Source organism: Neodiprion lecontei, chromosome 2 (genome assembly GCF_021901455.1).
Source record: "Neodiprion lecontei isolate iyNeoLeco1 chromosome 2, iyNeoLeco1.1, whole genome shotgun sequence".
NCBI lineage: Eukaryota > Metazoa > Arthropoda > Insecta > Hymenoptera > Diprionidae > Neodiprion > Neodiprion lecontei.
The window spans coordinates 25,114,095-25,134,243 of record NC_060261.1 but is presented as its reverse complement, the minus strand read 5'-3'; the positions used below and the strand labels follow the sequence as shown (position 1 = coordinate 25,134,243).

General features: G+C 38.3%; 1 protein-coding gene across 10 annotated transcripts in view; it reads right to left on the bottom strand.

Annotated features, from left to right (window-relative positions):
- Positions 1-962: 962 nt before the first annotated feature.
- LOC107223796 (potassium voltage-gated channel subfamily B member 2) overlaps positions 963-20,149 on the bottom strand; it is a 114,010-nt gene continuing 94,823 nt past the window's right edge. For 3 of the 10 annotated variants that reach the window (XM_046730658.1, XM_046730660.1, XM_046730659.1), the window contains 3 exons: positions 14,365-14,590; positions 12,971-13,363; positions 965-5,547 (listed from right to left, as the gene is read on the bottom strand). In XM_046730658.1, the coding sequence (XP_046586614.1) occupies positions 5,279-5,547; positions 12,971-13,363; positions 14,365-14,590 (888 nt within the window). In that variant the 3' untranslated portion in view covers positions 965-5,278. Of the gene's footprint in view, positions 5,548-6,151; positions 6,298-12,970; positions 13,364-14,364; positions 14,591-20,149 lie in introns of those variants that run through there. The other 7 variants (XR_006902691.1, XR_006902692.1, XR_006902693.1 and 4 more) reach the window with 7 other exon arrangements.

Below are 20,149 nucleotides of genomic sequence, written 5' to 3'. Positions count from 1 at the left end.
TTTACAAAGTTGTGGCAACAGGGGTGCCGCACGCACATGTAAGAACATAAGGAGAAAAAAATTGATAAAGCAAATCATAAAATACGTAATTTTTCAATTACGCTGCTAAATTCTTATACGACGTTAAATTTTCTACCAAATTATTCATCATCACACGAAGAGACCAATTGATTCAAGTCCTATACTTACTGGAATTTTAGGGATATATCAGCATTTTTTGCAATATTTCTTATGGTGAAAGGAAAAGCTGATATCCGAATACGTCGTTTTACTAGTCGACCAGAGCAACATGTAATGAACGAGCGCTAATGTTTGTAATCCGTAAATAGTAAAAATGAAAGTAGTAGAAGGAAGTACCCGTATTATTAAGTGATACTGAAGAAATGGGAATAATGAACCCGCAATTTAATACTTCTTCGGTAAAATACTGGTGAATTTCCCATACCAAACAGGAATGTAGAGTAGATGCGTTGACTGAAGAATATTCGTCAACGGTATATGTAATACATCTTGGACTGACTGCATCAAAATATAATATAAGTCGAGAACTTGTATTACAAAGATTCCCAGCGAGAATAGCAAATTCATCGCCGAAAATTTTCAAGTACATCCGATAATCGTCGAGCATCGCAGCTTAATCCATGACAACCATTGTTTTTTTTATGAGATTTAAATTTCGCGGGGTTCACTTCGCCTGCGCCGATACAGACTGATACATGGATTCTCGCTAGCGCTGCAAGTTATCATCAGGTAATACCTAACCACATTTATAACATGAATATGTAACTAGAATACGTAAGGTTAAGTTCAGTAAGTCGAAGAACTGAATACGTAACCCAGCCCCCTGACACTCATCACTGCTCGTATACTAAAAAATTGTACGCTTTTTTTCCCCGTTTTTCAGTTCCTCTACGTGGCGCTAGTAGACTTCTGACACGCTTGCTGCCCTCGCTGACCGCGCGCAAGCTTGTCAGACAACTACTAGCGCCACTAGTGGTGGAGATTGGCGGCAGAATCGAGGGAAATTTTGCGAACCACTTTTAGCAGCGTGTGTCAGGGGGCTGACGTAACCCTCTAATTATCAAATGTGATGTAAATATAATATCTACCGTGTAATCCCCATAATATATATATATATAGAAATGAAAAGTTTTGTAGGTTAGATTCCTATAACAATTGGCAACCTTGAGAATTACCACGCAACATAGGAGTTTATGATAAAATGCCGATATGTCCCCAGACTGTGAGAAAGAATAGTAAAATCTGGTCGTGATTTTAATAAATCTTTCTATAAAATGTCTCTCCGTGTATGCATTACTCCCTTTTTATTATTTCTATTGTTACTTCGAAAAGGGGGTTCGCCTATGTATAAATTAAGCTAAATTAGGCTGCAGATTCAGGATGAGCTTTATATAGTTTAACGACGTGAAATAAGTCGAAGAGGCGCTATGCCATCCTACTACTGCACGCCGTTCAAGGTTCAAAGGTTTTTATTGTTTTAAATTCTTGGTTGTTTTACAACGGGTTCTACGTAATTTAGATGCCTGTCCTTTGAACATAACTCAATTTTTGTGAACATGGTATTATTTGTTAAAGTAAGTATAGTTCGTTTTTTTAAAATATCATATACTTAGTATTATATGATATATTGGTTTTTCAGAGAACATGTTTTACAAAAACCCAATTACGTTTGTATCTGCCGGCCGTGTTCGAGGCTTTCCTATTTATACCGATGTCCTGCGGCAGTGGACGATGCCGGAACGACAAAAGGATTAGTCTCGGTGTTGGTTCGTCCGTCATGGGTGTGATCTGTCCTTTGTATGCATTCGTTGCGTTGCGTCGGTTAGTGCGTCGGTGTGGTTAGCTGTAATGTTGATTGCTCAACCAGCCGGTGGAGCGGTCGAACACGTTACAATATATGTGTCCCAACATAGATGAACAAGTAACTCAATACATGAGAACACTTTTCCATAGATAAGAGATACTTCAATTAAATAAAAATGTAAAGTTAACCATTATTTCAATACCAAGTATCACTTTTGAAGATAGGAGTATTTTCTGGCCATATTTTATTATATACCTTTATATATATATATATATATATGCGGAGTTCCATACGAAATATGCAATTAATTGTCCACACCCCTTCCGATTTGTCTCAAACTTGGTCTAGTCCATTTATGGGTTGTAAAAAAAATTCCTCTATATAATAAAAATTCTACCTTTTACAAGTTGCGAGTTACACCAAATCCAAAATTTGTAATTATTTTTTTCACATCGCTGTAGCTCCCAAACTGTATGTCCGGGCCAAAAATTGCACATTTCGTATGGAACTCCCCACATATATATCGGGCATTTACCCTTCATTAGGCGCATCAACTTTCGTAAATCCAGTAAACGTGCGGGGTCTTCGAAGACCCCATTTAACTAATGCAATATGTTCATCTCCAATACTGTTTGGAGAGATAGATAGAGGTTGTAGATTATCGACGTAGGATCCGCGAATTAACGATAAAGAACTGTAGCGAATGAACCGGGTTGATAATTAACGATAAATGGTGATTATTAACTTCGTTGGGAACTCTGGGTCATTTTAACCTGGACGAATTTTTCATTGAATGCTCACTTTTTCATAAACTAAAATCCCACGAAAGGGTTGTTAATGACAGGTGGATGAAGCACCATCCGAGGCAAATTGATCCGGCGTGTCAAAATCGTGGCCAGAAGTAAGTGCGCCAAAGAAGAGTTAAAATAATGATACAAAGTACTTTATTCGATACAGCGATACGATCTGTATCCCGAGATATCAGTACAACAACGGAGGGTTTACAAAATCGAGATAATACACATAGATAATATACAGACATGATTTTACGAAAGTAAATACACATGCGACCAACTGATCTGTGTGAAGTGCGACATGGGCAAGCAGGATTCGAGGTAGAGACAGGCAGGCAAATACTGCACGCGACTGTGCGAACTACATTAGGACCATTTGAACTAGCAAGTGAAATAAGAACGCAATGAGTACGAACTACAAATTCTCACCCGATTGTCGCGATTTTGCTACTTTGCCGAAACAAATAAATAAAAACGTTTTATTCTGGAAATTGTGCCTGTGAGGATTGACGGGTTGCACGTTTCAAATTCATTGATAATTATAAATAAACAATATTTCATCTCAGAAGTCAAAAAACCCGAAAATTCGACTACTATGGACGATAACGCAAAAAGATACTATTCCTTTGCACAAAACTGCTTCTTTATAAGCTTGCTGACTGAAATGAAGATATAAATAATCAAAATAGTTCATGGCGTACCATATTTAATAAATGTTTACAGTTTTTATTAATTTAGAAAAAGCACTTTTTTGGCCAACGAAAAAGTACACGTACTGAGAAAATAAATATTTATAATTCCCCAATTTTATAATAACATAATCTTCAACTTTTGTTAAAATTCAAGCTGACATAGACAAAGACATTGTTGTGTGTTTAGTTCTGTGTCACAAATAATACTTACTCCTGTTATACACCCCGATCAGTAATGCCGGTGCGAGAAGGTATCGTTTCTACAAGTGAACAGTTCTGCAAGTTCGTTTTTACATGTGGCGATCCTATTAGTTCGTTCTCCTGTTTGGTTCCAAAAGGTTGGTTCCTACAAGTGGTGGTCCTACAAGTTCATTTCTACAAGTGGCGATCCTACAAATTCGTTTTTATAAGTTGCAGTCCTACAAGTTCGTTTCTCATACATTAGACGCCACTTGTAGGAATGAACTTGTAGGACCACCATTTGTTGAAACGCACTTATAGGATCACCATTTGTAGAAACGAACTTGTAGGATCGGCATTTATAGAAACGATTTTGTTCAACCGCCACTTGTAGAAACGATTTTGTTCAACCGCCACTTGTAGAAACGAACTTGTAGGTCCGTGGAGACCCTGACGGAGTTTAATGACTTATTGTTGCGGAATAAACGGCGAAAACAGGACGCTAACATAGAGAATGGCTTTATTGAAAGGTTTCTGAAAGGTACTGAAAATAGCAACACCGTAAATTTTTTTTTGTAGCAGCGGAAACAAGTAATATACCTGGGATTTCTACGTCCCCATGCGCCTAATGAAGGGTTAACTATACGAATCACCGTTAACCCTAGCAATATTTTTCGTGTAAAGATTAAGAAAATGAACTCAACATTTAAAATTGAGTAGAAGTTTCAAGAATTGACATTCTCAGAAAAATATAATTGAATTTACCATATTTTAACTCTGAAATAGGGTGATTGGAGGTGACTGCTACATTTTATTGTTGAAAATCATTATGGTATCATAGTACAGATAACCGTAACATTATTGTTGGAACCTACGATTTGTATATTGTAGAGGCAACTAGGTGCCAACGGATGGTCCGTTGAACGATAAAAGACCCCGCAGAATCCTTACGCAAATTGGATCCCGGTCGAATTGGCTGGATTTTCAGTATGTTATAGGACATATCCTCCCAATCAAAAGTTCTCATGGACACAATTCCCAAAAATCAGTAGTTTCTGAGATACAGGCTTCGAAAGAAAGGTGTCGAGATTTTTTGATATCTATGGATTTCGTGATTTCTTTGAATGATAAAGTTTCACGGGGACTGGAAATCAAACAAATCATTTAAAAAACTATACGGTTGATTCTCAATTATTCACAACCCTCTTATATGAAGCTCTTTAATTATGTCAGTAATATTGTTATTATTATGATTTATTGCAGTGTAGCTTTGAATGTTACTGGGATTATTTATACACGAATTCACTAATGAATAATTATGAGTACCTGCACACACTTGATACTGCAACTGTGAAGTTGTGGATAATGGAATTACATTTATAGGTCTCATACGATGATGATGTTACAGTTGACCTGTCAAGGATGCCTAGTTAATCTTACTATGTGTGGATAGTTTCGTGTAAAACAATATATATAGTAATCTTGATCTTGTTCCAAGTTATCTTACTATAAATTTACAACCACGCGAAAATCATTTGCATTTCTCTCTTTTACTTTTACTTGACTTTTATTCTGAATCTTTGAAGATAATAATAATAATAATAATAATAACTGGTGACGCCACAACCATATTTTACCAAAGTGCTCCGGATTTACCCATCCAAAATGTTAGAAAGTCGAATTTTCAAATTTCACTAGGGTCTTGCCTTAAGGAGATATCAGAACTTCCAGTCTCCCTTGTAGATTAATTCCATTCTTTATTACACATATACGTAACGACTTCTCTGCTACGTAGCGAAGCTACAACAGTTTGAATTTGTGTTCAAACGAATAGCGGTGGTTTGATTCGTGTTCGGTTTATTCGGTGTCGGCTTCTTCCTTTCACGATGGATGCTATTTTCCCTAATATTTTCATCGTTTGACTGCGGCGGACAAATCAGCAGAGTATTGTGTTGACTTTTCCCTGTCGCACTTTCGCTTTTTTTGTAATCCTCTTGTGCACTATCGTCGTTACACTCTTTGACTTTGTTGTCTGTGACCATTTCGTCTCGTGCATCTATAAATATATCATTCATTAATTCTTTGTGGGGATTATGATGACAGAAAACGATGAAACTCAGCAGACTGAGCTCTAAGAATGTCGAATTGAAAGGGGATACATTTTTTCATCGGATTTGATGTAAAATCTCATACGCGTTCTGTATTCAAATGAAACGGTAAACAAGTGACAGAGCTCAATGTTTTTGAATTATATAATATTTTTAAATTCCATTCAAGGCGTGGAACAACCTCGACCATTGAAAATCAGAACAAGCAAATAATGACAAAAGTTTTTTAAACTGATTTACCTTTTTATTTTATGGATCAATAATAATTGTTCATGGGATACAGTAACATAATTGCTGAAATTTGACGCAATGAAACATTCATAGGGTGATAAATTCCTGATGTCTACTACGGAACATTTTGAAGGGACCACAAAAAAAATTTCAAAATATTCAAAAATTCAAGGCAAATTTACGTTGACAAGGCTGAGAGGATGCCGTGAGCATGTAAAGGTGCTAACTAACCAAAAAACATTAAGCTCTGTTACTTATATCACCGTTTCATCGTAACACAAGCGATAAAATTTCAGGATAAGGGTCAAGGTGAATAGTAACCGTTTTTCCGACTTCCTGGGGTCTAATACTGACTTATTTTTCACTCGTGAAAAGAAGATTTTCCGTTTAAAGCTGTGTTCTGATTAGTCTAGATGGCGCTTGGTACCGCTTCCACTAGTGAAAAATAAGTCACAATCAGGGTCCGGCTAACCTTAAGAGGATGCTATAATTAGTCTTTACCAACTACATTAAATGTCACTTATTTTGCCTATTTCCGGGAAAAAATAATCAGATACGATCGTATACCAGGACAATGCCTTGCAACTTGAAAATCAACCGCGCATGCGCGAGTTTTATCGGCCGTTCGTGCAGGCTGGCCATTCAGAGTTTTAGCTGTCAAACTGTTTCTTGTCACGATCGAGCTTATACGCTACCTAGCGGTCACGCCTGGGACCAGTCACACAAAGAAAGATGGCTGTAGGCCTAACGCACGACAAAAGCATCCTCCACATTTATAAAGTATTTACCGTAAATTAAGTACATTAAACACCACAAGAGTACATTTATTACATGGCGCAGTCTGGACTCGACACTACTAGTGATTTCGAAGACGCCATAGACGTCACGGTAACCCTAGAAGAATCGACGAACGACGAGAATCGCTCAGTCGACGAAGCACTTGCTGGAAGAGAAAGTGACGAAGAAAACATGGCGCAGCACTCGCTCAACCTGAAGCCGCCAGAACATCTCTCATTTAGTGGGAATATTTCAGAAAACTAGAAGAAGTGGTTCAAAAAGTTCGGTATATACCTGCTAGCCACGGAATCGAATAACAAAACCGCTGAAGTGAAAATAGCTATCTTGCTTCACGCTATCGGAGAAGAGGCACAAGAAAAATACGACACGTTCGAGCTCAGTGTAGCAGACGCGAAGAACTACGACAAAGTCGTGGATGCATTCGAAAACTTTTGTGTGCCAAAGAAGAATGAAAGTGTGTGCCGACATGTGTTTTTCCAGCGAAATCAAAAACCGGATGAATCGTTCGAGGATTTCTTGACGGACCTGAAAAAATTGAGTCAAGATTGTTCGTTTGGGGCCTTGAAAGATAGCCTGATCAAAGATCGCATCATCAGTGGCATAAGAAACACACAGCTAAAGGATCGGCTCCTCCGAGAAAAAAACCTGAGTTTCGACAGGTGTACGCAGTTGTGTAGAGCAGCCGAGCTAGCCAATCAGCGAATTGAAACATTAAAAACGACCGAGAAAATAGATGTCGTCCAAACAAAACAAAAAGAAAAACAGCAACCGTCCAGTAGAGGACGCAACCAGCCGCGTGGCAACAGAGGCAGAGGGCAGCAGAGACAACCGCAGCAGTACCAACAGCAGAGTAGCAGCGAAGGCCAGCCACGCAGACGACAACAAAACTATACGCAGCAGCAGAACAACGGACAGCCAAATCAGCAGCAGCAGAATCAATCGTCCTGTAAACGATGCGGGTATCGACATCAAGCGAATAGATGTCCAGCCTTCAATAAGCAATGCAAAGCGTGGAATGGGTACAATCACTTTGCGCAGGTATGTCGAAGCCGTCAAAAGATAAACGCGGTAACCGAAGATCCAGATACAATTTTCTTAGGAAATGTAGCAGGTAATGATCCCGCAACTTCGGATTGGTACGAGAAAATAGTATTCGCTGAAACCGGGAAAGCAATATCGTTCAAATTAGACACGGGTGCCGGAGCAAATGTGATCGGATTAAACGAGTATCGGAAAGTTGGTCCGAAAAAACAGTTCGAAGCTACCGGCCAAAAATTGTCAAACTTCGACGGATCTAAACTCACGTTCGTAGGTGAAGTAGAATTGGCGTGCGAAGTTAAAGGTAAAACAGAAAATCTTATATTCTACGTAGTTGATTGCGAAAAAGCGACACCGCTCATGGGGTTACCGAGCATTGTAAAGTTGAAACTGTTACCTCGAGTAGCGAAAATAAGCTTAAATAAGGCTCAGGGAACAAAGGGTTTAATTCAGGAAAATAAAGACCTGTTCGAAGGCATCGGCAAACTCAGGTACGTTTACGATTTCAAAATGAAGCCAGGATATGTAGGAAACATCGAACCTTGCAGGAAGGTACTTTTCAAAGTATTAGAGGCTTATCGATTTGAACTTGAGAGTATGGAACGGGACAAAATTATCAGGCGAATAGACGAGCCAACAGAGTTCGAGAATCCGGTTGAACTCGTGCCTGCTCAGAGAACATTACAAATTACCGACTTTCGAAGAAATAGCTTCAAAGATGACAAACGCGAAGATTTTTACAGTTCTAGACGCGTCCAAGGCTTTTTGGCAGGTTGAGTTATTGAAAGCGAGTTCAAAACTTACCACTTTACAAACATCTTTTGGTAATATTGCTTCCTGCGTATGCCTTACGGTATTAAAACGGCTCCCGAGATCTTCCACAGACTTTACAAACAGATTTTTAGTGACGTTCCGAATGTCGAAGTTTACATCGATGACATTATAATCTGGGCACAAAACAAAGAAGAGCATAACAAAATCTTGCAGCAAGTTTTCACAAAAGCTCGTGAAAACGGTGTCAAGATCAATCTCGGGAAATGTAAAATCGGTAAAAGTGACGTAAAGTTTTTGGGTTACGTTTTCACAAACGAAGGTATCAGAATAGATACTGATAGAATTCAAGCCGTCACGGAAATGAAGAAACCGACTGACACAAAAGGGGTCGAAAGATTGTTAGGCATGATAACATACGTAGCTAAATTCATCCCGAATTTATCCGACGTAACAGCCCCACTCAGAGAACTGATAAAAAAAAGGAGTGGAATTTCATTGGGTAGAAGAACCCGAAGTCGCGTTTAAAAAGATCAAGGAGAGACTAACAAGCAATCCCGTGTTACAGTATTATGATACAAATGCCGATTGCAAGCTGAGCGTAGACGCGAGTGGAACAGGAGTAGGAGCAGTTGTCTTGCAAAATAACCTACCGATAGCTTATGCTTCAAAAGCGTTCACGACGTGCCAAAAAGCCTGGGCACAAATCGAAAAAGAAATGTACGCGATTGTGTATGGGTGTGAGCGATTTCGCCAATATATAATAGGAAAGTCTATATTTGTAGAGAGCGATCATAAGCCTCTGGTACCCATCTCGAAAAAACCGATAGCAGACATTCCTGTAAGGCTCCAAAAAATGCGTTTGCGGTTACAACCGTACGATGCTAAGATCATCTATAAACCCGGCAAAGATTTGTTAATCGCAGACAGCCTTTCGCGTACGCATTTGACAAGAATGAACGACGACGATGATATAAACACGCACATTTTGAATATTGTGTTCTCCGAAAGCATGAGCGACAAGAAAAAGCTAGAGTTCGTAGCTGAAACTGAAAGTGATAACCAGTTACAAACAGTAATTAAACTGATCCGAACGACTTGGCCGAAAGAAATCAAAGACGTACCTGAGATTGCCTAGCCGTACCACACTTACCATCCAGAACTTTTCGAGTCAGATGGGTTAATATTCAAGAATAACTAGTAAATAAAATAGTACCTGGTCGAATGCATAAAGAAGTCCTCAGCAAGCTACACTACAATCATATGGGCATCGAAAAGACAAAGAGCAGAGCTCGCGATATCGGTTTCTGGCCGGGAATGAACAAACAAATTCAAGACACGATCATGGACTGTGCAGTTTGCCAAAAATTCCAAAAAAGTCACCAGAACGAATCATTAATTTCGAGCGAAGTACCGAGTAATGTCTGGGAGAAAATAGCCGTCGACTTATTCTATTTGAAGGACAACCGTATCTAATAATGGTCGATTATTACTCTAAGTATGTAGAGATAGGATTACTGACAAATGAATCGAGCGAAACGACGATAGTAATGATAAAATCTCTGTTCGCGAGACACGGAATACCAAAGATAGTCAGGTCCGACAACGGACCGCAGTTTAGTAGCCACAAATTCAAGGAATTTGCTAAAGCTTGGGGTTTTGAACACACGATGTCGAGCCCTACTTATCCGAAACGTAACGAGCTAGTCGAACGTTTTGTACAAACGGTGAAAAAAATGCTGAAAAAAGCGAAAGAGGATAGGAAGGATCCGTATTTAGCGTTACTGGAGCTCCGTAACACACCGATCTCTAATTGTATCGAGTCTCCCAATAGATTAATGTTAACAGAAATTTAATGTAACAGAAGTGTACACGGAGTGCTACCTGATTTCTTAGAGCATCGACGTCCCGAAAACGAACCGATCAGAGCCAAGATAGTCGAAAAACAAACATCACAAAAATACTTCCACGATAACCGATCACGAAATCTCCCAGAACTATTGACAGGCGAAACTGTAAGAATATAGAACAAAGACAAGACTTGGGAACCCGGATTAGTCATTCATAAAAGCGACAACCGCGCGCGTACGAAGTTATGAAAGAGTCTGGAACAATCCTAACCCGAAACAGGAAGTACCTCAATCGAGACCAAAACGGAAACTTTCGAGTCAAACACCCTCCAGACTATTTCGACGAACTCCCTCACAATGAGGAGACGAATCGCGAAAACGAGAACACCTTCGGCAAAACTCGTGAAGTAGAACAACAGCTTCCTACCGAGATTGCAGCAAATCCCGAAGCACCGAAAAAACACGCTCCACCGCCTCGAGCAACTACTCGTAGTGGACGTGCAATTACCCGACCCGGCTATCTTAAAGATTATATTACTTAAACATTGTATCCGTATTCTTATACTTCAAATTATTTTATATTGTTTTAAAAAAAGAGAAGATGTCACGGTCGAGCTTATACGCCACCTAGCGGTCGCGCCTGGGACCAGTCACACAAAGAAAGATGGCTGTAGGCCTAACGCACGACAAAAGCGTCCTCCACATTTATAAAGTATTTACCGTAAATAAAGTACATTAAACACCACAAGAGTATATTTATTAATTTCTGGCGGCGATGTAGTTGATACGAATTTTCAAGGTAATAATCTTAAATTTTTGAGGTAGCGACTCGGAAAGGTTTGGGAAGCATTTGTTATTGGGTCGGAAAGTTGATTTTTCGAAGAACGGTCGGAATTTAATGCTTATGCTCTTTGAAAATTGAAATGTTCACATTTTGTGTCCGTTGGCCCCCTGCATCGCAGACAAAAATATCGCTGCGGGAAGATTTTGCCGACCAATGAGATTGAATTATTTGGCGCATACGCAGTTAATTTTCAAGTTTCAAGAGATTGTCCCGGTATGTACACTTGGGGACAATGAATCTGAGACGGCTAATTTTTGACACCAGACAGTTATGTTGGCAATACAGAGAAGTCTACAGCGCTATAGTGGGCCAAGCGCGAAACAAACTCAATCTCAATAAACATAACTATGTGGCAGGATTTGTCGGAGAGGGTCAGAGAATTTGACCATGCGTGGTTGCATGTTTATATTTTCATTTGCAACCACGCACGGTCAAATTCTCTGACCCTCTCCGACGAATCCTTCCATATATTTAAAAAAATTCAAGGGTCACGAAATCTTCACATAATAAACATAACATAACCCATAACATCATCCCCGCGGTATTCTAATGTTAGATTCGACGGCCATGGGTTATGTTATGTTTATTGAGATTGAATTTGTTTTGCGCTCGGCCGACTATGGCGCTGTAGGTTTCTTTGTGTTGCCAACATAACTGTCTAGTGTAAAAAATTAGCCGTCTCATTATAGTCCCCAAGTGTACATTGTGTATTAAGACAGTAAGATCACATGTAAACAGTGCTTTCACAATAATTTTCAAATCTCGGGGCTGAGAATTTCGAGAAGTAGGAAATTAAGCAGGTGCTGTTTCACCCTGCCGCCCAAGGCGTAGCTTAGAAAGAAATAACTGTATATAGGTATAAATCTAAATAACAGTTCAACCTCAATTCGCTAATTAATACGTGAAAGTTTCACAGTTCTTGTCACATTTCAGTCAAGTTGGCTTTCTGCCTCGAAGATAAAAATATCGCCGCAGGACGATTTTGCCGACTATTAAGATTGAATTATTTAGTGCATGTGCAGTTGATTCTTATGTTTAATAGATGCTTCCGTTATGGTTAAAATTTAAGCATAGATTCTTCACTTTAGAGATAGCGATTGAATGTGTAGTTTTCCATTGATCGGTGTGCGATTAGGGAAAACTGGAGTTTTCAACAGTGTGTATCATTTTGTCGATAATACGTACCCAATAACTGAAAAAGAATAGAATTTTCAATATGATCTATCCCGATTTCTTTATCCGACAATTCGAATAAAAACGAATTTGAAAAAGGACGATGGGAATACACAACAACTGATAAAGAATAGAAACGGAACGATTAGCAGAATTATGGATCCCGTTTTTGTAGGTTAACGAATTAAGCATATTTTATTTTAATGAGAAACTGTTCGTTTTAATCTGTTTATTCGTTTATATTCGATTTTATCTGTTCTTTCCTATCCCGTCGTATCCGCGACAATGCCACCTTTCACAGCCTATTGAATCGAATTGATTCGGATGGAAAGAACAGAATCGGATTGGAAATTGCAATCCCCTATTCTAAATGAATAATTGAACCGAATAGGCTGTGAGAGGTTCTTGCGGATAGGACGGGATAGGAAAGAACAGATAACATCGAATATAAACGAATAAACAGGTAAAACGAACAGGTTCTCATTGGAATAAAACATGCTTAATTCTGTAACCTAAAGAGACGAAATCCGTAATTCTGCTAATCGTTCCGTTTCTATTCTTTTTCAGTTGTAGAGTAAACAATACTTATTTTCAACAGGATTTCAAACAACACATCATAAGCTGATCGACAATACTAATCATGCTATTGTACGAAGTAAAAATTACCTTTATGTGAGTCAAAAAGAGTTTTCGATAATGCAGCTGTAAAGTTTTTTGTACTGATATGATCTGAAACGTCGTTTCGATTGCTTTCATTCTTCGTCTGGAAAATTATCCCAGAAGATTGTTGTTCAGATGACTGCGACAGCTTGAGGACTGGACCTTTTATCAGTAACAAATCTGTCCGAATATCACCTTCGCTGTCATACACGCTGGTAGCAGACGTATTTTCTGATATCAGTTTTTCCTTATCTGAGTCCCAGCCGTTGTTGTATCGAACATTGCTGATATCTGATTTTTTTAGAATTGATTTGGAAACACGGTGCCGGTCTAAAAACGGCATTGTTTCACTATCTATCGAGTTGCTGGATAAGGACAGCTTACTTCCAATAGATTTCCCTAGAATTCATATACGTACACTTATTAAATAAATCATTGGTATACACTTGGGGACAATGAATCTGAGACGGCTAATTTTTTACACTAGACAGTTACGTTGGTAACACTGCAGTGCCACAGTCGGCCGAGCGCGAAACAAACTCAATATCAATAAACATAGCATAACCCATGACCGCCGAATCCAACCTTAGAATACCGCAGGGATAGCGACTTGTTGGATTGACACGTATTCTAAGGTTCGATGCGACGGTCATGGGTTATGCTATGTTTATTGAGATTCAGTTTGTTTCGCGCTCGGTCGACTGTGGCGCTGGAGGTTTTTCTGTGTTGGCAACATGACTGTCTAGAGTAAAACACAGATTTTACAGATTTTTCCACTAATATACAAGTAATTTTTAAGAATTTAAGAAGATAAGAATTAATCTCTGAAGAGGAAAAGTCGCCAATGGCCAATGCTGCTTATTTTACGGTACTTCAAATTTGGTAGTTTTATGGAGACAAATGCTTGTGGACAACGTTGTTATTTATAAAATGATTTCACAGTTTCAAGTTTTTTGAACAATGATGCGGTAAAGCTTGCAAATGTTATAAGAGTGATTGCACGGCAAGTTTGTTTGCAATCTTCGAATTTGAGAAGATGTCGTATAGCTTTTGACCAGTGGATCAAACTCTGCGCTAAAAATATGGCACAGTCTTCACAAATAGCACTGAATCGAGTACTATTACCATGGCTTATAAAATTTCGAATTTTCCATTAATGTGTATAAAGAATATAAATACATGTAATATACAATGCTGCATTCGTAAAATGCCATCAAAGATGAATTCTTGTTGTATTGTGTGTTGTAGACACATGTAAATGGGTTTTGGACTCACATATTCGAGGACTCGAAAATTGAAAAAAAAAAGAATTATTGCCTCGTTTTTAGGGCACCAAGAGATTTTGTTTGACCACGATAGCTGCAATTATAAGCAGTATTAATCATTATGATATCAATTACCAGAGTAGGAATGTTTCAAGCCACCAACATTTCCAAACAAATGATGGTTAATCACTCGGGATGGAGAGGCAAAGTAATCTGCTGGTGTCAGGATGCCATTTCTGAGGCTGTCGATCAGTCCGTATTGGTTATTGTTATCTCCAGTGATAGTATTTTCCGTCGAGACTCCAACAATACTCGATAAAGAATCAGGATTAACGCCAAAATGGGTGCGTTGCTTTCCGCTCTGTAATTATTTGTAGGGTAGAAAAGCAAACGTCCAGTTAAAATATGCGATTGCAAGTCAAAGGTACAATTCACTGTCAACTATTACCTGAACGTATAATACAGATATGTTATGCAATTCTATCTTTGTCGTCAAAATTTCACCGAGATATAAAATCTATGTCATTGAGGAAATGTCAGACATCCATCAAAATATGACAAATCGTATTGATCAATAGGGGTTAGGTTAGGTTAGTACTTTGTTTTTTCAAGTAATGAAATCTCTTCAAACTTAGGGAAATCATAGGGCTCATAATTGTGACTGTGGGTTGCCTAGCAGAAGATTGCCAAATTGGTGGAAGCAATAAGTATTTGCAGCTAGTTTTTACTCGATTTGACATGCGATGATATGGTACACATAGGGTTAGTAACATTGATACGGCTTATTTTTTCAACAAGTCGGTTATGTTAGCAATGCAGATTCAGCCTGTAGCAGAGTAACAGATTTGTCAAATCTACTGTAGCTAAATCTGATATTTTTTTTGATTTTATCTCCCATTTTCCGGATTTGACGGGAGTCTAACGTCCTCTTAATCTTCGTACGTATTCTTACATTCCATTTCCGGTAATTGTAAGATAACAAAAATAATTGTAGGAAACTATGAAGCTAATTTCTGACCCGCATAGTACAACATGTTACATACAATGCAACAGAAACATTACAATTATAATTTTAATCTGTCAAAAAATCAAATAAAATTTTCAACGTCTAATAATATTTTTTCTGTAATATTTCATTTAGTATTTATTTTTATAAGGTATTAGAAACAGTTCAGCTCTCACTAAATTGTTTGACCGTAAGGGAGAATGTTTCAATTTCAATATTTCTAAAGTATTGTAATTACATCACCTCGACAATAGTAATTCTACCATGTTATGTGTGTCATCTTATCACGCGATGATCGAAATATTCCAACTGTTTGGTGTCGAAAATATTTCCATTTTAGTTAATTTAGTTTCCTATAATAGAAATATATTCGCTCTATATTTTTCGGGAATCTTAATATTCAGAAATGGATTATCATGAAACACATCTTGTTTGGCAACGTAAAACTTATAATCGTTACTTAAACGATAAACTTATCCAGACAATGATGAGTCGTGCGCTAAGCACAGGCAATTCCAGACTCATTCGCCGGCATAATTTGTCCTGAATTCGCTAAGTATTCATGATTCAATCACAAAAAATTCATAAAATGACTCCTTTATCTGGATTTCAATTCTTCATTTTAGTACAAATTATAGCCGGCGGCTCATAAGCCTCATTGTTTCTCGTTAGTCAACAAATGCTGGAGTACCAAGACGAGAAATTATCGCATTTAAGGTTCGAGGCCTCCACATCCAAAAAATAAATTTGATTTTTCATTGAGCAACAACTTCAAATATGACACCAGAAATAATAATATGCTTATGATTTCTAAATCAGAATTACCCTGTCGAGTTTTTTCAAACATTCATTTTGTTTAACCCGTATGTTGCACCGATGCATAGTAAAAACGTTAAAACATTACTGCAACTGGCACTTCTCTCGACGAGAATTATGAGTTTTTTTTATGATGTTGCAAAAGCATAGCGAGAATCATCACAGGAACGTCAAAAATTATAGTTTAGTGAAACTACCCAATAGTGGTGCCTTCGGCACCGGAAATCTTGTCCGCTATTGACAAGTGTCCGTTATACAGAAAATGGCTCATTTATTATTGCACAAATATGTCGTACTTTATTGCGGATAAACATATACATACACACGAAATATGTAATATTTTGATGGCCAAAAGTACATAAACGAATAAATGAATGTAAGTATTCGAAATAGAAATATTGTGATAAACAAAAAAACAAAATGACATTTTCTTTATGAGAAATTAAAGAATGAAATATACGTATAATAAACGCAAAAAGAAACTATTTTGGTAAAGGTAGATATGTAGCAGGCTCCAGCGTTTGGAAAACAATGACCAAATTGAAAATTTTGCTAATGTATCCATTTATTAAGAAGTTTTTGCAAGGAAAAATACAACCGTGGCAGTGTCCGTGTTTGTTCTTTTTTACCACACCCTGACAGAAAGTTCGTTTTTTTGCTCCGTTTAGTGGGAAGGAAGTGGCGTTTTTTCCCCTGTGGAGGAGGTTCGAATTTGTTGTGCGCATAGGCTTAACTACCGCGGATGTGTCAACCTTCCCCCACACAATAAAAATACAAAACGAAGAAGAAAATGATTTCCCTCCCTAACTGCTCACTATAGATTGTTTGATTTCCAAAAACGGATTACCAAATACATATGATTAGTCATTATACTTTTTGAATAGGTTATTATTTTGAATGTTTGAAACAGGTATTATATAATATACATATTTTGCACAAAATTAATTTGATTAAATTCATGTTGTTATTCTTTCTGTGTATAAATGTGTACCTATGCGAAGAGGGGGAAGTGTGGATGCATGCGCGTACGATGCCTTCTCACTTCTGATGTAAATACATTTTCCACAAAATCTAACGTTTTATATCGAACTTTTTATAAGGCCTTCATGCAAAGGTCGACTTTGTGCACCAAAAAGGAAGCGCGAAGCGCCCGATTCCCCTACATTTCAAAAACTGTTAGGTAATGTTGAAAACTGTTAGGTGATATTCATTACGATACAGTTTTCAGTTAGATAATGTTCATTACCTAACAGTTTTTGGTATAACCTAACAATTTTATGACATTACCTAATAGTTTGGGAACTGTTGGCGAATCGGCCGCCTTGCGCATCCTTCGGTGCACAGGGTGGAACGTCCCATTACAGGTGTTACAAAAAATAGAACACGATGCGCGTATACGTATGTGAGCCTTGCACTCGTTCTCTGTAACCCTCGCTTCGCTCGGCCCACAAACTACAGGAAGTATAGGAATCACATACTTCGCGCACTTGTATCGTGACATACTATTCCTTTACAGATGTAGTAAAAAGTACTATGCGTAACACGAGAAGGAAATAGCCTACTTTCCTCCCTAGTTGCGTAATATACTATAGAATTTCTATTATTCAGAGGTATATTTTCCCCTCCGAGGCAATGCTTTTCTGCCAAGGACTTCTAACATGTCTGTTATAAAGAGATGTCTGTTAAAAACGTTTCACTATTATTCGTAACTTGAAAGTTCCTACGTTTTAAAAAAATGTTTACTACCTAAAAATCGAAAATTATTACCATGACCTTCTTCATCTCATAAAAGACACTTAAAGTGAATACCCAAAAAAAAATTTAAATCAAAATATTAAGTTGCTTCGGTGCATGACCCAAGGAGCTAGCAATATTATACCAGACAAAGGCGCTAGCTAAAATTTAAAATGGTAAAATAGTCGGAAACTTCGATTCTTTGTGGATCCTGCATTACTTTTGCATACAAACAGCGTCACGACCTGAACTAGGACGAAGACCGATGCTGACATCCCGCACTCAATCGCTGACCAATGTTAAATTGCATCTTATCATGGGCTGTGAGTCCGTATGAAATTTTGGCGATTTGGGATAGGAATGCACGATTTCTTCGAAGGAATCGATACATGATCGATCGGTTTCTCAATCATTTTCAGCATAAGAGATTGATCCCACCAAGATCCAAGTACTTTTAAATTCTTAAAAAATACACGAAATGATGCGCAAAATTCCTCAAATATACATATACCATCGATAATCTAGAAATTGACAACGCCCCTAAAACGATATACCATCACCAATCATTACAATCTGTAGGAAGTATAGATTATAAAGCGCAGATATTTCCCTCTTTGAAACACATATGGTATCAAACAACACTACCAGTCTTTCAGGACTTTCGTGCTACATACGTGTATTCTATCTTATCACGCTCTGAAGTTGCTTCGAAACTATCTTAAGCGTAGAGGATCAATTCATACAATTAATTGAAAGCACAGAATCGATAAAAACTATCGGTAATTACTTGCTAAAAATTGATTCTCAATATAATCGATTCAGATCGCAGCATCCCTAATTTGAGAACAGGCGGAAGACAGGGTTTTCGGAGAGTAATGCAGATGTGTTTGTAGGTAAAACTTGACGAGTATATTCTGAACCGTGAGTTAACCTTAAAACTAAATAACAATTACGTGGATTCCCTGGGGCGATCGGTCACGCTTTGGTCGGTAGCGTGATACTTACGTTAACTTAACCTAGACGCGTGTGTGCATGCGTACTCGCGCTCGGTCTCTATAGCGATATCAAGTTCACAATAACGTTTCACGATGACAAAAGACGTTTGCAAAGGTTTTAGTATCATCCAAAATTATAACAACTTTGTAGGATTGGATAGATCTCAAATTTTGAATAAATCACTAACTCTGGAAAATTTCCTAACAGGGGAAGATAGAAACAGTGATATTGATCGTGGAAAGCTTGCCCAAGAACTGGAATCCCTAAAGAGTTACTCTGCAACATCTAAAATGTCCAACCCGAGTGCACTCATGAGTGCACATTATTACCAAAGGTTTTGATGAAATATATCCAAACGTTATCGTGGCTTCAAGGATTTTTTTAACATCATCCGTAACTTCCGCGTTGGGAGAAAGGAAATTCTTACAACTTAAGTTAATAGAAACTTGTTTGCTTTCCACTATGTGCCAAGGCAGGCTGAATAGCTTAGCTGCAGTGTCAATTAAACATGAAATTGGCAGAAAGTTAGATTTTGCAGATATTATTTTAATTTTTGCAAACAAAAAATCTCGCAGAGTTCTATTTTGAAATTTGAGTAGTCGGAAAATTTTTGCTAGGGGGCCCGCTTTTCAAGCCTTGCACGGGGCCTACCGCGAGCTAGCGCTAGCACTGGGGGAAGGCATTTTTCAGAGTCATCTTACGGTATAAATTTCAATTCCCGTGAGCTCATCTGACTAAAGCCTTGCATGGCACCTGGGGTTACCGGGGTACTTGTCCATAACTCTCTAAATATTACCTTACTCTGCGGAACGAAATTCAAGCGTACGTGCCAGCCAAATTTGGGCCGGTTTTTGGCGTAAAGTTAGTCATACCGATTTCCTTAACTCACTACGTTCGTGTTCTTCGGTCGTTGGAAATATGTAAACCAAATAGCTGTCAACACCTGGTCAGCACTCAATAATTTTATATACTTACTGATTCATTATTTTTATAAATATATTCATTATTAATTTTATATATTTTGTAACGTGGCATTTTAGACAGACATGCCCATTACAAGATACTCCCTGAATCTTGGGCGGAATCCAGGAATAAGGGTTTCGGAGATCGAGTCGCGAGATAATAATAGAGAGCGCCAGAACTGGAGTCACGCATCCGGGCTTCGACAGGGACGAAATAGCGAATTACGAATAAGATGTTGCAGGCTTTTGTTTTTATTTTTTTTTCGAGTACACCGGCCACAAGCCAGCGACCAACTCCGACTCCGAAGATATTTCGAGGCAAGGCGAGACCGCGGAGATCTCGCGGGAAGGATACCGAGGCTGCGGAGGAGGAGACAACGCAGATCCCTGCAGCGCGGGAATCCAA